The sequence below is a fragment of the Eptatretus burgeri genome, chromosome 12, assembly GCF_056783735.1.
Source record: "Eptatretus burgeri isolate ZD-2024b chromosome 12, Ebu_testis_v1, whole genome shotgun sequence".
NCBI classification, from domain to species: domain Eukaryota; kingdom Metazoa; phylum Chordata; class Myxini; order Myxiniformes; family Myxinidae; genus Eptatretus; species Eptatretus burgeri.
Window position 1 is genome coordinate 81,215,163 of NC_140972.1, and position 17,495 is coordinate 81,232,657.

Consider the following 17,495-nt stretch of genomic DNA (forward strand, 5'->3'; position numbering starts at 1 on the left):
GCAGTGCAAAATATGATAATAAATAGGAAATAAATTCCGTCCTCGAAGAACGTGAGACTCGGTCGTGAGCATGCAATCACACGGCACGCAAGAAACAGGAAACAAATCGCAACCCTCCATGTGCACATTGTACCCCCTCCCCTCCCCTCAAACACACGCATTCCATCACAAATTTCATACATATACTCCATCCACAGCATTATTAGTAAACTATGTGATGAACAATGACATATACCAAAATTACTGGAATTCGGCCACTTCAAATATGTCAGAAATGCCGTTGCACACCTGTGACGTTCATGGGTGGTTCTGCGGGTCAGTGACTGTCAAAACAACTGGATTTGCAATGCTTACCTGCATTGTTTACGCCCAATTCCAGAGTGTTAAATCAAATGCAAACCAATTCAGAAATGCCTTTGGAGTAACAAATTGGGAATGGCAATAAGCTATAAACTTTGAACAATTTCCCTCGAAGGATGAATCAAATGATTAATCTTGGAAAGAAAAGGCGGACAATAAAACAACATAAACATGTTCACTTCAATCGATCGGACCCTGTAATAAAACAAATCGTACGGTCATTAAAGAGGCCCAACGTGACTAAAGAAGCATTATCAGACTGACGTTTACAGTTTGCAAGCAAAGGTGCAAAGGCAGGATTGTTCCTACCAGCAATGTACATTTAGAACAGAGATCTTTCAACGAATGCAAGGACATCACAGGCTCGTGACCAAACCAACACAAAACCCACATGCACATTGGTGAGGACGTCACGCTAATACAGATGGACACATTGTTTAGTTGCTAGGATGGCACGCTTGCAACTCGATACACCAGAGTCCTTGTTTGGGTCATCATGCAGTTAACCATGGTCAAACTGTGCACCGGTGCCCTGGCCAGGAACACTTTGATAAATAAATGGACTGCTAGACGGCGGACACGCATGATGCAAGGTTTAACCGGAAGTCAGCTGGAATGTTGACTTGTGTTGGGGTTCTGTGCACGTGACGGTGACCCCTGCTGGTTGATGCGGAAGGCGGCATGATCTGTGTAGCCCAGCCGGTGCCCGGTCACCAAGCACTGGACCATCCAATTGGAGTGCACGATGGGCAGGTCCAGAGCCACAGCACAAGATAGCAAGCGTGCTGGGCACGATTCGTCCGTCGTCATAAAGTCAAATGCGGCCAATGCTACACCTGAGGATGTTGGGAAAGCGGTACAAAATACAAGTTTACCCATGGTTTAACAAAAAATTATAAAAATAAGCAGGCCGTTTTGAAATACGGTATTTGGATACCCACCTGTGTTTTTAAACAAACTCAATTGATAAAAAAATATTCCCTTTAAATAAAGCAACTCACTGCGGCTCAAATCTGAGACCTTGTAGCACTTGGTGCTGGCTGCCTTTCCTGCCATTAGCACATCTGACCACATGCACAGGAAGTCTTCTTTATCAGACACAAGAAGCACCTTCAAGTCCAGGAAAGGACTCTTTCGGGGAGCCCTGCATCAGGAGTGGCCAACAAAACACAGTAGTAGTAGTAGTAGAGATAAAACTCTGAAACTTTACAACCTCCATAATCCACCAGTGCATAATAACATAGTAAATCAGTTCTCAGTGAAGGCACTTTGATTTCAGTTAAAAGCAAGTTCGACTTTGGAGGAGCTTCATGCATGAGATAACTCTGCAAATGAAATGCATTTGGAAATTCCATGAGAAAAGGCCCTTTTTGGTGAAAGACTATTGCTATTATCTTAGCTGTGAAATTTATCAGCCTGAGGACAAACTAACAGATGGAAAAAGGAGGTGCCTACTTAGCAACGGAAACTGATGATGTAAGTGATGTTTTTTTTGTCTCTCAGATGTGATTGAAGAGATATCTTTTTCAACAATGCTAGTGGAGATCATGCGAGTATGGGAGAGAAAGAAAAGCAATGAGGTAGGCGAGACTCAGGGAACAGATTTTTGTTTTAATTGAAAAAAGTAAAATCACTCAGCTTTGAGCTGTGCTGCTTGAAAAACGAGTCAGAAGACACCAATTATGTTTACAGCAACAAATGCGCATGGGAAGGTTTACTGCAGACCCTTTCCCAAAAACTATTGACAGCGAGTTGATTGCTGTGGCTGAAAATATGGTGAAATCTGAAATTCTAATCGATAAGGCCCTTTTGAAGTTTTGTGAGAGCAAAAAATGTTATAAATAAATTATCGGTGAGGAATAAGATATTCTTGAGGAAGCTTGTCCTGTTTTGGAATACAAAATACAAAACAACGTGGCTTGCACACAATATAAGGCCAGCTGGCCCACAGGAGGCCTTGGCTATAGAGCAAAGACTAGTGCTTATTGATCTAAATTTCAGAGTGAGTCAAGAGCAAAGTGTTTGCCTTGGTTAGCAATGAGTTGCTTCGTGGATACAGCACTGCATTAAGCCACAGGCCGAACAAAAGGGAAGCCACTGTGAGCAGAGGTTGAGAAAAACACTCCTCGATGTAATGAGCAGGGAGGCAGAAATAAAAAAAGAATAAAAATTAAGTAGAAAATAATGAAGGGAGAGGAGGAAACAGAAAATGAGGACGAGGGGAAATGTACGATTCAAAAATGTCAGGTGTACAGGTTTCAGCTTGGCACGGAAGAGTTTGCAAAGGAATAACTAAGATGAAATTTTACTGCATATATTGCAGTGAAGAGAAAGTAAACCTTTATTATTATTATTATTACTATTTTTTTATTTACAGAATTGAGGTTAATGGAAGAGATAAAAGATGAAGAGCAGTCGGTTGACAGACCATCGGAGTGTCAGAGGGGAGCGAGGAGGAAAAGAAAACAAAACACACAAACCGCATAAGCAGAGTATGAGAAAGGGATTGGCAGGGAGGAAAAGGAGTTGGGGCAAGAGTTCCCAAACTTATCCTCAGTGTGATCTCATTCAGAAAGCTGAAAGTTCTTGTAACCCCACCCCAACATGATGCACAGACAAGAGCAACAATTGCCTGTCAAAAATATGGCATGAAAATGAATGCTCACTCCCTTAAGAATTTAATCCTGCCATACGTTTACTGACCTGTACAAATGTGTGACACTTGGGACTGAGTATTGCGAAAGAACCGCTCGAAGTTTCGTTTCATGGTAGAGATGGTACACCACATCTCAGAAGTTAACATTGGGGTGATAGGGATATATGCCTGGTGTTGGCTTAATGGTTAGGGTGGCGGGCTTTGGATCCTAGGGTTCTGAGTTCAAATCCCACTCAGCTGTTGAATTAATACCAGGTGGGGTTAACTCGGCCTGTCATCCTTCTGTGGTCGGCAAAATGAGTGCCAGCATACTGGTGTCCTGTGTCGGAGTGGCGACCCGTCCAGGATTGTGCTCAATAGCCCAGGTGACTGCTCAAGCAGCACCAATGCCCTGTACAGAGTATGGTCCCAATGGATGGATGGTAGGGATATAGTAGGTGAAATGATGAACGAGTGTTGCTGGTGAAGACTGGTATCGATCTGTGTCAGAGGATGGGTAAATTGAAGGTGGAGCTCAGGGTAGGTGGAGTGGTAGGTGGAGCGAAGCCATTTTAGTGGTGACATTCCTCAAAGGAGGTTTGTCTCCATAGGTGATGGTTTCGCAAGCAGGAAATACAAAATGGATGAATTGAACTTGGTGCAGCAGTGTCGTAATGCTATCTCTTCTTACTACAACTCAATAATAAAATCCAATCTGCCAACTGGCTTTGTAACTGTCACAGTCACGTTGTCATGTTTATTTTTTAATCGCCATGGCCCCAAATGGATTAGGAAGGAACACTTGGGTTAGGGGGTCAGTGAGAGTAAGCCATGAGATGGTGATGGGTGGTGAGTTTGAAATAATTGAGGGAAGAGCATGAGGGAACATGGTGTCAGTTATGAAAAGGAAACAAGGAGAATATTTTCTAAATGTTATTACTTGTTTGCTATGAAAATCCTACTTACGAACTTTACCACTCAATTAGCTTTCCGCTTAGTAGGCTGTATCCAGTGGGTAGGAGGTAGTGGTGGAAGTCCTGTCGTTCATTCAGCCGGCAAGAGTCCCTCAACCAGGGCAATGAAACACATGGTATTCCCGCTGCCAGAGCAAGCAGGAACGACCGACCATGGTTTGGCCGATCGCAAACCAAAAAGCACCGAGATGGATCCATAGCCTGTTGGAAATATAACGTTAAATGACAATATTTGTTACTTAGTAAAGGGGTCTAAACAGATCTGCAAAACTTAAGCATTTCAACACCTGACATCATGTCCTGATGTCTTCAAACTTCACGAAATGCAGATAGTGATGTGTTTGCTTTTAAATATGGTGAAACATCACAATTTCAGAATTATATCACATTTAACAACCTTAATGTTTCACTGGACATGTGTTGCAATTTATAATGGAAAGAGAACACCAATGGGGGACATGGCTGATCAAATTCATTGAATCAAACGACAAGCCCCATCTGCTTTAGTAACGGTGAGCTGGAATCTCAAAGTTTTCAAAAAAGTAAATATCAAGAAAAGAGGAGTCATTTTTATGGCTTCCAGCAACAGCGTAGAATCGGGCTAAGATGCACTGTCCTGCACCAAAGGAAGTTCCATCTATCCAATCCATTGGGACTATACTCTGTACAGAGCGTTGGTAATGCCAAAGCAGTCTCCTGGGCTATTGGGCACAATCCTGGATGGGTCACCACTCCAATACAGGATACTCAAATGGCTCAATCATCCCAGCAAGCTGGTACTCATTTTGCCGACCTCAGAAGGATGACAGGCTGAATCAACCCCACCTGGTATTAATTCAACAGCCAAGTGGGATTTGAACTCAGGAACCTTGGATCCCAAATCAAAGGAAGTTCAACCTTCCATATACTTCAGTCATAATCTCCTCTGATGTGAACTCAGGAGACGAGTTGGCTTTTTTGTGTCCAATACAACTGGTTCTTAGATTGTGTGCCATTCGGCACCTGAGGGGAGTGCATACTCATTGGCACTTTGATATGAGATGGTGTAAGATAGAAGTGTAATAGGGCTGTAGGATCGTGTAAAAATCAGTCCGTTCTTGGTTATGGCATAACGTGAACAATTGGCAGCTTGCTGGTTATGGATGTCTGGTGTTGTCTTAATGCTTAAGGTGGTTTGCTTGGGATCCAAGGATCCTGAATTCAAATTCCAATTGGCTGTTGAATGAATACCAGGTGGGGTAGACCAGGCCTGTCATCCTTCCAAGGTCGGAAAAATGAGTACCAGCTTGCTGGTATACTGTGTCGGAGTGGCGACCCGTCCAGGATTGTGCCCAATAGCCCAGGAGACTGCTTAGGCAGCACCAACGCTCTGTACAGAGTATGGTCCCAACGAATAGATGGATGGTTATGGGACAGCATAATAATTGGAGTGTAGTTCTAGGTTGATGTAACAATCCATGTTCAGTTCAGAGATTGTAACAAATTGAAAAATGTACCATATTTGGGAAATTCAGTGTGAATGTTGAATACATATAGCTGATCAGTATATTCTGCTTCCCATTTGAGGAGAACCGACATGGAAACGTGAAAATGTTGATCATAAAATCAGGTCTTGTATCACAAAATCGCATCTTTAATCGTGCACACGTGTGTTTCGATTAGCTTCAACAACATTCAGAAACTACTAGGTGTAATACATGATATGCAATGATAAATTCCCTTTACATACAATTGCATTTTCTCTGATCTGATGGATAAGGAAACTAAAACTTTGCGTTCAATGTAAATAGACCTTAATGAAAAAGAATATCTTATTCATATAACCAAATTTATACACGACATACCTTGACATAAACTAATGGTGAGTATGTCCATCCTTTTATTTTAAAACCAGTGAAATTCTGCAAGAGACACTTTCAAATAATTTTGGTTCAAACTCTTGTGAAATGATGTTCCACACTTCTTCCAAGACCTTACAAATATCATCTAAGATGCTTGGATTCCTTTTTGCTTTTTATTTGTCCAAACAGTCCCAGACATCTTCAATGATATTGAGATCTTGGCTTTTAGGGGGCCATTCCATGTGTTAAAGGACTCCAGCTTCCTCTTTCTTTTGCAAATAAGTTTTAATTTTTCCAACTGAGTGTTTTGGATCATTATCTTGCTTGAAGATGAAGTTTGGATCAACAAGTCTTCCACCACTGTGGATAGCATGTTGGATTCCAATTTGTTTGTACCATGTTGCAGTCAATATACCATAAATGTTCAGCAATTTTCCAATACCACTTGAGTATATGCACCTCCAAATTTGAAATAAACCTCCTCCATGCTTAATTGTTGGATTCAAGAAAGGCTCTTTATAAGCATCAGTTTTTCGTCGTCTGACATATACTGTCTGATTAGATTTAAGTAACTGAAACTTTGACTCGTCTGTCCAAAGCACCTTTGACTTTTGTTCCCAAGTCTAATTTCTGTTATTTTGCATATTTTAGCCTTTTAGTGTTGTACCCCTTTCTTAATGGAGGTTTTCTTTCTGCAACACATCCTTTAAGTACTGATTTCAAAAGTGACCTCCGTTTTGTTGAACGATACACGACACTTTTGCCTTCTTCCAGTTCTGTTGTCAAGTAAACACTTGTCTTCTTTCTATTCCAGAAGGATATCGTCTACAAGTATCACTTATCCTTACATACATACATTGGGAGCATGTACCACAGCGCATCGCTGCATCCACTTTCCGCCGGTACTCTGGGGGCCTCGATCTGGCCATCCCCCCAGGCAGGTGCCTGGCCCATCCCCATCTCTTAGGGATAGGACATTCCAGGCACTCAACCGAAGGGACCGCCTCAGGTTAACCCGAGGAGACCGCCGTCTGGTGGACGACACCTCGGACCACTCCGACACACACTACAGTGTATTTTGCAGTGAAGTGTTTTACAGTGGACGGAGTGCAAATCCTGCCACCAACCTCCGAGGGAATGGATGATACAATGCTCGTATTTTGCATTGCCTTAACGAATGCAGTCAAAGCTCTTTATTCACAGGTTTTGTGGTTGCTGTGACTTTATTTCTTTTTGGCTGCGGTTCCATGGTCTTTGCAGCTCAATTCCATGTAAATTTTATGCTAACAGGACTGGAGGAAAACTGTACTAAAATTTTAAAATAGATAGACACCACGTAGATTCAAACAAACCAAGAACGTATACATTCAAACACCAATTGGATAAGCAGTTGCAGAGAAAAAAAGAGAATAGAGAGTCGTCAGGCATTTGTCTTGCAATATTTTTGCCTTCTTCTGAAGGACCTTTGACATGCATCACATGTGAAATTGGCAATAGCACTTGCTGTCAGTTCTTGTCTCACAGCATGCATATTAGTGTCTTGTTTCACTCTGTCCATCTCCACTCTCTTCTTGGTACAGGTATCTAACTACTCTGCATTTTGTTCTGCAAGAACATCTTTCCTGAGCTACATGGAACCAATTGCCTTTATCAATGTCAAACATCTTTGGATCTCGTCTGGCATTATCTCTGCAGTTGCCTTCCATTGTAGCAAGATGACATAGTCAACAGAGACTTTTGGCTGCAATAATATCCTCTAGTGTCTTCTTCTATCCTAAACTGTCTCCCCAATACACTAACACGCCCTGCCCACTGTTGAACATTAGTAGTACTGAATATGCTTCCGAAGCACATGTAATGAAAGGCCTCAATATTTTTTTCTGGTGATATCTCACACATCCTTAGTAGACAACTTTTTGGGTCTTCCCATCTTGATTTGTCAATTCCAGTTGATGTTTCTCTGTCCTTGTCAATTGTGCTTTAGATACCACACCTTGAAAAATCGAGTGATGTGAGCTATTTCACTGAATGTTTTTCCATTATATTTAAATGGAGAACCCCAATTCTATCACGATCTTCCACTGAAACTTTAGCCATTTTGTTTGAAGCTAACTGTTAATCCTGATAGATCTGTATTCTGCAGTGCGAAAAGTGGGCTTTTAGTTGTATGGATGCGTAGAGAGGAACGCCTGATGTTAATGACGAGAAATACCTGACAATGAGTCATCAATGAGATTTGATTGGTAAATGCGATATATTAGCAACTATAACACTTCATATTAGCTACTCATGTGGAGTATACTTTGAGTTGTGATCATAAGTTTTTGAAGATTCTGATGAATGTGAATTAAAGGTTGCTAAATGATAACCTTAATTTCTTCCCACCTAAACTAAGCTGTATTAGTAACAGTCAATGTTGTTATAATAGCAGAAAACACGAGCGGAGACTAAGTAAATTGTTGATGCTCATAACATCCATATATTGAAACTCCTGAATGTGTCGACAGCATGTATCATATAATATAATATAATATAACAATAATATAACAATAATATATATATATATATATATATATATATATATATATATATATAAATATAATTTCACTTGAAATATGAATACAAATTATCATTTGAAAATATATATCACACAAGAACATACAGACTATCTCCTGGAAAGACTCATGGACCAACAATGCACCAGAGTCCTAGCAATGAGTCGTTTTGCTATTTTCTGTTCGAAAAATGAATTATCAAAAGGAATTTCAAGTTAAAGAGAGGCAATAAAGTAAACCATCAAATATCTCGAGTTTCGTCGAGAGAAAGGTTATGATGTTGGGCGAAAAGATCCAATTGTTAGATAGGTTGGCTGGAGGTGAAAGTGCAGCTTCTGTGACCGACATTACGGGATCAATGAATTGACCGCTATATCTGTAAAAGTGAGTTGAATATCCATGCAGGTGTTGCTCTGCAAAGTGCAAAAGTCTCATTGAGCCTCATATTGAAATGATGTAAAAAGTACTTAGTATTTGGATCGAGGGCCAAACCCAGAAAAAAGGTGACTTTGAGTGGACCGCTGATACGGAAGAAGTCATTGCGGATTTACCAACATTTTCACGAGGAACCCGGGGCCGAAGGCTCAGTTGAAATGAAGGCTCAACCACGGCTACCCACAAGTTCCACGCCAGCAAGGGCTGGTTTGAGAACAACAAAAGAAGATTCAGAGATTACAGGATGCAAGGGGTAATTTTGGAGCATGTCATACAGGAGAAGGATCTGGGGGTGGTCATAGATATATATGGGAGGTAAGCAGGCAGCACAATGCCAGGCAGCTATAAGTAGAGCAAATAGGGTTTTAGGCTGAATTCAGAGGGGGATCATTTATAAATCAAAATAGGTGGTGTTAACATTGTACACTAATTTAGTGAGGGCCATATCTAGACTATTGTATGCAGTTTTGGTCATCACAGTTCTGGAAGGACATAGATGCCATAGAGAGGGTTCAGCGCAGGGCGACTAGATTGATTCCGGGCCTAGCTAGACTCAGCTATGAGGACTCAGCTCAGCGGCTGAAGGAGACAGGGCTTTATTCACTAGAAAGGAGGTGGTTACGAGGAGATATGATAGAATTGTTTAAGATAATGAAAGGTGTCGATAAAATAAGTGCAGATGAAGTATTCAACAGTGTAGACAGTGACAGAACCAGGGGCGATAGCCTGAGAGTAAAGAAGAGGAGAGTTAAGATGGTAGTAAGGCAGGGGACTTTCACTCAGAGAGTAATTAATGCATGGAATGGCCTCCCTGGAAAGGTAGTGGCAGCAGAAAAAGTAGATAAGTTTAAATTAGAATTAGATAGGTACCTGGAAGTTATGGTGATAGAGGGGTATGAGGATGTTAAGACTTTTGGTTTGTTTGAGTATTGAGGGGTGATTGTGTGCGGAGTGCTGTTGGTGGGGGTCTTGTCAAGGGGGGTTGTGTGGTTGATGTTGTGTGTTTTTAACCAAGCCCATGCCCCCTCCCCGAGGGGAAGAAAAGGGGGAAAAAAACAACAAAAAAAACAAACGACAAAAAACCCCCCAAATTTTTATTTCATTAATTAAAAACATTTTTTTTGCCATTTTCTTTCTTGGATCTTGTATGGATGGGTTTGTGTGGTGTTCACGCAGGAATAATGGGCTGAATGGCCACCTGTGTTGGATTTCCTTGTTATTCCTTGTTTCCCACAAGTTCTACGCCAGCAAGGGCTGGTTTGAGAGCGACAAAAGAATGTTCGGCCTCCATCATGTAAAATTAGTAAGGGAAGCTGCATCAGTTGACCATGACGCTGCGAAAAACTACCCACCGCAGTTCATGGCACGAATCAAGGCGAAGGCATTTATGCCGGAGCAAGTTTTTATCACCGATGAGACGGGACTATTATGGAAGAGGATGCAATCTTGTACGTTCCTATTCAAACAGGAATGATCTGCTCCGGAATCAAGGTGGCTAAAGATCAGCTTCTCCTTCTCGTATATGGCAATGCAGCATGCAACTTTGTCGTAAAGCCAATGCTTTTCTTCCATTCCCTGAATTCCCATGCCCCAAAGGGAAGAGCAAGAGCCAGCTCCTGGTATTCTGGCATGCCAACAGGAGAGCATGGGTGACTGCCGCAATATGTTCATTGATTGGCGAAACAACTGCTTCATCCATGAAGTGGAAACATACTTGGAGTCAAAGAACCTTGATTCAAAGTTTTACTTATCTTGGATAATGCTTACTCTCCAACTTCTTGCCCCCCCTCCCCCCAAAATGATCTCCCTCCTACAGCTGATGGACCAACGCTTAATTGCGACATTCAAGTCCTACTAGACCCGTCGGACACTCGAGAGGCTACTGGACCAGATGGTAAGCGACCTTTGTTTGACAGTCAGCGATTGCTGGAAAAACTACAGCATCACTGACTGTATTAATACAATTACGGAATCTCTTGAAGAGATTAAGTCAATGATATGGAACGCACACTGGAGAAATTGTGGAGTAAGGCAGTGCATGACTTCAAGGGCCTCCCCTCGGTGGGCAAAGAAGATCGGAGGATTGTGAGGGTAGCATGTGATGTTGGAGGAGAGGGCTTTTGAGGACATCCAAGAGAAAGATGTGGAGGAACTCCTTCAATCCCATGAAGAGGAGTTAACAGAGGAGTTTCTGGAAGAACTCACACGCTCGAGTGAAGAGAGAGTGATGATGAGAAGAAGGTGACGGTGCCGGAACCTCTAACGACCAAGATGCTGGCAGAGGTGTTACAAATGGGCATTGCCCTGGCTGACAAGGTTTTTGTGATGGATCCATTCAAGAGGAGAATAAAATGTAAAAGGGTGTTGGAGGCTGTTATGATGCCCTATAAAGAAATTTACAGGGACCTTCAAACTAAAGTGAAGCAATCCACCATAACAAGCTTTTTCACATGGGTCGATAGCACCACCAAGCCAACCACCAGCAGTGTCTCAACCAGCTCTTGATGATCCAAAACAGCCATCGCAAATTCTACATCTGCATCTTTCTAACCTCAACACCAACTCCCCCCACCCTCATCCCACTCTAACAGCATCATAATCATCCCTAGCTAAGGCTTGTGTTTTCTATTTACAGCACAGTACGTAATATTCTTAATCTCACCCACCTCGCTGTTTTAGAATAAATTAAAAAGGTAAAAGTCTTGTGTTTTATTGTATTTCCATGCTTATTTCAATTGTGATGTATTCATTTTTGGCTGCCGCTGACATTCCTCTATATTTTCTCGAAGCCTAGGGGGGAATCTAACTCCCCTTTTCCCATAGGTTTTAACTATTGCAGTTTTAACTATCATGGCATTTTCCAGGAACATAACCCCTGTGGTATTTGAAGGTTTACTATACTCATTTAGGTTTAAAATCCATGAAATTACAACCTACTCAATGTAAATATGACATCATTACGATATGCCACTGCCACAATACAAACTGATCCAGAGCGAAAGTGTTGGTACTCCGAATGTTGTAAATGCTTTAAGGAGAGGGAGTAGGGAGCGAGTAAGAGATAGCTCACAAAATTGAGGATTACTATACTTGACCATGTTACAATTAAAGACTTGAAGAAACTTGGTTTTCTGAAATTAGATATGGATCCACATGCCAATACTGCAGAGTGTGCATGAGAGCATCACATTCCTTGGTGGTGTGTGGCCCCCTTATCTCCAATACTTGAGCACCAGTAAATTTTTGTTACAATTTTTTTTAGTCCTGTGTAAGGAAAAGGAATAAAAGTAAGTGGTGGGGAGGAAGGGAAGTTATCGGAGAAACAAAGGAATGTGATGGAAAAATAGATCGTACTTCGATGTACTAATGTCCATTTCGTGTTTACATATTTATGTCATAAAAATAATGCTGGTTCACAAAAGTGTATGTAAACACAACACCACATATGTCACTCGACTAGCGAGGTGGGTGGTGGATTTTGAAATGGGTAGATTGAGAGTGTTGAGTATTGCACAATGCATATAAAGTACTTGGGCCTCGTTGATGTCGTTGAGTAAAACTCCTCCACCAGCTTCGATTTGAGCTTCAGTGTATGCACGATCAAAAAGGACTGGAGCAAAATCTGAAGAAAAAGAAAGAAAAAAGGACATCCATTTCTCAGGTTTGCAAATGTTTGCGAAGGGGGGCTGAGCACAGTTTTGTGAATGACCCAGGAATGAAACAGAAAAGGAAGAAGAGGAAATGGTATGGGAGAACATTTGGAGATGAGTGTAGGAAGATGAAACATTTTAAAATTGCCATTTTAAAGATTGGAGTTGGTAGAGTGAGAGTGGAGGAGGACACATCAACAAACACGTAAGGATCTGTGAAGCAAGAGACTGACGACCATGTGCTCAATGACAATGGATACATCCAAGATGATGACACCACTACATGTCAAATTGGTTGGTATGGTTAACAACGAATAACAAAGAACTTTGGTTCTTACGTGTTAACAAGGAATAACAAATTCGTCCCATCATGCCTGCACAATACCAACAACAGATTAGATACCACCACCCATCCACACGCAAACTACTGCCAAGTTCTGCCAACATCCATGTACCCCTCTATCGCCAACACTTCCAGGTACCTATCTAATTCCAATTTATACCTATCGACTATTTCCGCTGTCACCATCTTTCTAGGAAGACCATGCTATGCATTAACTCCTCTCTGAATGAAAGACCCCTATCTTAGTACTGTCTGAAATCTCATCTTTTTTTTACTCTCAGGCTATGGCCACTGGTCCTATCTGTCCATTCTGCTGAATCAATGTGCCCCTAATTTGTCCGAACTCTTCATTATATGAAATATCTCAATAAAATCCCTTGTAATGGCCTCCATTGTAATGTATTAAGTCCTGTTTCCTTGGCTTACAGTAAAGTTTCTAAAATATAGCATTGCGTTGCAGCATCTTTTATGGCAATGACAGCTTGTATTGATATCAATCCTGTTGAAAATGTGTGGGTTGGTGTGGGAAGTGTGGTAAGAATACACACTGCTCGAGCATAAAGTGTATAATAAGCAATGACCTGCTAAAGAGGATGGGAAAAGGGAGAGGGAGGGAAGGAGAAGCCAAAATGTAATCAAAATCAGATTTTAACCAGGCCATTTGCAAACGCAATAAAAGACACGTGACATTTCTGGCTAACACGTAATTGCACAATGGACAGAGTTATTACCTTCCTCCAGGCCCGAACTTTCATCACTGCAACTTTGCTGACAGCGTGAAGCATTTGTGGTGGAAGCAGTGGTCAGCACCATACTGAAACCTTGGAATAAAGACTTGCTCGTGGGAAGAGGTCCAAACGCCTCCACAAGAGAGCTTGAAAATACCTTGTCCACATGCACACTGGAGCCACTCGGCAGTGCCGTCTGACAAATATTTTGCTCCTCTGAGGTTTGTACAAAAGGGAAAGGACAAAGAAAACAATACGAGTGCTGCTCAGAGAAGGAAACAATGTGTGAACCGGTAGATTTTAATATTGTGCTGATGACATAAGACTCGCAGATTTACCTGGCATTGTGTGGGAAGAGAAACATGAATAAGTAACACTTTGTTGCCAATCGCAAAGATTGATTAATTGATTGGCTGATTGAAGCCACCTCGCCGGCTCTGTTAACCCCACCCCCCTTCAGTCCAGAGCTTTCCTGTGCCGCCCACCCCCACTCCCCTTTCCCCAGGGGCAGGCAAAACTATGTTCTGCCTTGGTATGTAATAGTGGGGACTAATTTACCAGTACAATGGCATTTGAACAGTAATACAGAATATTGACCAAGGGCTTGCCATTGTTGAGGGGTGAGGGAGAAGAGAAGGACAAATTTACCCGTGCAAAGAGTGCTTTCACCTCAGCATTGCCCAGGTAAAAAAGGAAATTGCAATACCCTCTGCCACTACCATCATGTGGTGCAACATGGTACACATTTACATCGATAATTCACGCCCCCCCCCTCACCCCCGCAGCGTGAGGCCTCAGCCACAATGTTGCCTTTGGGGTGTCTTCCCAAAATGTATTTTCTGGTTATTTCCCCCAAAAATTCACAAGTGCCATTTTCATGATCGACATCTTTTAGGGAAAGTACTATGAACATGATTATTGACATCAATGTGTCAATCAGCCATTAAGCTTCATTTTTAAGGATTCCCCTGTTTCAAACTGGCAACATACGCTGCCTTGCAGCCTGTCATGCATGCTGCTCCATCAGACCGAGGTAACATCGATTATAGGTTACATCCAGTGGAAAAGCATCCTCTTTTAATTGTACTTTCGCAAGTTGTGCAGGTTTTCTCCTATTTCCAAAGCTTCAAGGTACTCTGCTCTGTCTAATTTACTTTGCCCTCAATTTGTTACTGCATGAACAAAACAACTTGTTGATAGACCGTGATATTACACAATTCACCCATGAGCAGGGTAAAGGATGATCACCTATATTACTTGCAAGTCCCTATAAGACACAGTCACCAAGGATCACGACCATCTCTCTCATTGATGTTGAACTGGTGTGTCAAAATTCGCACAACTTCACATCGTCACCACTCACTTTGGTCGGAAAATTAAACAGTGAAGGACCTTTTTTATTTTTATTTTTTAAATCAAGGGGACATCTTCTTTCATCAGTCAATGAACAATCCTGACTCATCTATAAACTGTCAATCCTGGTGTTTCACAGGCAGGGTGATTCATCATCGTGTGTGCCGTCCCTGCGATGGACGTTAAACTGGACGTCGCATCTGCCAGCATTCGTTGGTGGACGTTAAAGATCCCACGGTGTCCTGCGTGAAGAGTAGGTGAGCTATCGCCGGCACCATGAGCAAATTACAAAATCCTGCCCTTAACGGGCATTACATCAGCGGCACATCCACACCATCAGCCAATGATGCCACCCCGCAGAATTGTGCTGCATACGAAAAAAGAAGACGTAGTCAATAAACAACTCCAAATGCTCCCAAGCCCTTGCAACATTCTGTTTTGTTAGCTGTAGATTTCCTGGCCTGTATCGCCTCTTTACTATCGGTAACAAATCTCTGGGCATTCGTTTTCTTTGGTTGACTTGTGCTGAGCAGAGGCTGTGTTGTGTTCAGCTGTTAGGTGTTCAGCTGTCCTTCCACATACCAAACATAATGGTATAATGGTGTCTGCTACAGACATGAAACCTCATTTTATGGGTGTCTTGAGTTCTGCATGGTTTGCAAGATATAGCCTTGTTTGCAGTTCATCGAAGCCAGAACACACAAACCTCTATATCAAAGCCCAGATGTTTGTCTGTGAACTACATGTAACTAAACAAATGCACAAGCTTGTCGTTTCATCAGTTGCTCGATTTGTCAGCGTTTCCTAATTTTTCTATCCCCATGTCGACGAATTGTCACAGGAGTTGGAAAAAATCACCTTACTCTGAAAGAAGGTAATTGTGATCATGGTTGGTCGAAAAAGTCCATCATCATTATGATCACAGTTCCATGATCATTTAAACACGTCAGGGCAAATTCCATCTTGAAGGAAGTTTCACTCGACACAGACCATGTTCAAAATTAAACCTTTTTCTCTTTTACCTTCAACTTCCAAGATTCTAGAACATGGTACTGTCAACTCACTTCTGGAATTCTTGGTGAGTTTTCTAGAACCCTTCCAGTCTGGTTTCATACAGTTAAACAACACTGAGGCCACTCGCAAATGATAGTAATGAATTACATCTCTCAAATGAGAGACTGCTCACAAATCTTGAAGGGCAAAAATTATAATTTGTACATGGCAGACCAAAGATGAGCTACACTAGTAACACTTTTGGACCTCATGTATTTAACACAGTTGAACATTAGATAGCACTTTATAGTCTTCATTCCTCAGGAACTGCTTTTGGATGGTTGAAATCTGATCATACAAAGTTACAGATCAGACATCTATGCTATAAACACGTCTGGCTATTCATTCCATCAATTTCACGTGTCTATTAGTACTCCCCAGGGATACGTCATTGGTCCACTCTTCTTTTCTCTTTTTTGCATCCACTTGGTACAATTTTATGGAATTTTTACATTGGCTTTCATTGTTATGCTGATGATGCTCAGATGTTCTTGTCCATTTAAGCTGAACATGTGCACCATTCCACAACTCTGGATTTGTGTCGCACAGCAATTCAAACAAGGATATCAATGAACTTTCTTAAACTAAATGCTGCTAAAAACTGCCATTCTGAATGAGCCTTGGCTCATCATCCGTTCTTAAAACGATTAAACACAGATAGTGACACTTGAGGATCACCATCTGATATCTGCTTTCATTGTTTCAAATATCGGTGTTACTATGGACCCAATACTTTTATATATTCTGCATATTACTAAAATCTGTAAATCTATTTTCTTTCATTCTCCTAATGTTTCCCAACTCTGCTCTGCTCATCAGAGGAAGACTGAAACATTGGTTCATGGGTAAAACTCGAAAGGCACTCTTCAACGTCACCAGATATGGCTCCGCCCATATTATTACATCGTTATAATACTTGTACTAAGTTTGATTTAAATCCCTGAACGCAGGTTCAAAATATCAAGTAATTCTGGCTGCCAGACCATGCATCCGATCAAGTTGAAATTTAAAACATTTTCCCCATGAGTATTAGATCATAACTGTGACATTTCATTTCGATTGATGAAGCGGTTCAAGAGAAATATTTGTTTTAAGATTTTTGTTCAATCTAATATGGCAGCCAGACCATGTGACCTATTAATTATTCGTGAACACCATGGAATCCACAAGGATTGGTGAACATGTGGGTGAAGAGTCCCCTCGAACTGTGAAGCCATTCTGGAGAATAAGATTTTTAAACGTCTATTCTTCAAAAACAATCAAAGCTACCAAATCATGTGGTCTATGACATCATAGGTGGAGAACCATTTGTTCCTCATGGATAGGCGATCATACCTGCAGTAAAGTTTCGCCTCAATTTGTTCAGCCGTTCCGGAGAAGAAGATTGAGGCATGAAAAACAACTTCGTGTTTAGATTACTGCAACTAACTAACTGGTGGCAGGTGCACTGGTCTATTCTCTCAAGGCCTCGCAACATATTTGTAATACGGCAGCTAGACTCATAGGTAAATAAATTTGAGCACGTCACTCCATCAATCCATCCTCGAGACACTTCACTGGCTGTTTAG

At 41.5% G+C, this 17,495-nt stretch overlaps 1 protein-coding gene across 12 annotated transcripts in view; it reads right to left on the reverse strand.

Moving 5' to 3' along the window:
- TP53BP1 (tumor protein p53 binding protein 1) overlaps window positions 1-17,495 on the reverse strand; it is an 80,958-nt gene that overhangs the window by 1,052 nt on the left and 62,411 nt on the right. For 7 of the 12 annotated variants that reach the window (XM_085848674.1, XM_085848673.1, XM_085848670.1 and 4 more), the window contains exons 19-24: window positions 13,525-13,737; window positions 12,789-12,824; window positions 12,331-12,422; window positions 3,971-4,170; window positions 1,362-1,504; window positions 1-1,196 (exon numbers count right to left, since the gene is read on the reverse strand). The exon at window positions 1-1,196 is cut by the window's left edge and continues 1,052 nt beyond it. In XM_085848674.1, the coding sequence (XP_085704800.1) occupies window positions 967-1,196; window positions 1,362-1,504; window positions 3,971-4,170; window positions 12,331-12,422; window positions 12,789-12,824; window positions 13,525-13,737 (914 nt within the window). In that variant the 3' untranslated portion in view covers window positions 1-966. Of the gene's footprint in view, window positions 1,197-1,361; window positions 1,505-3,961; window positions 4,171-12,330; window positions 12,423-12,788; window positions 12,825-13,524; window positions 13,738-17,495 lie in introns of those variants that run through there. The other 5 variants (XM_085848678.1, XM_085848672.1, XM_085848675.1 and 2 more) reach the window with 4 other exon arrangements.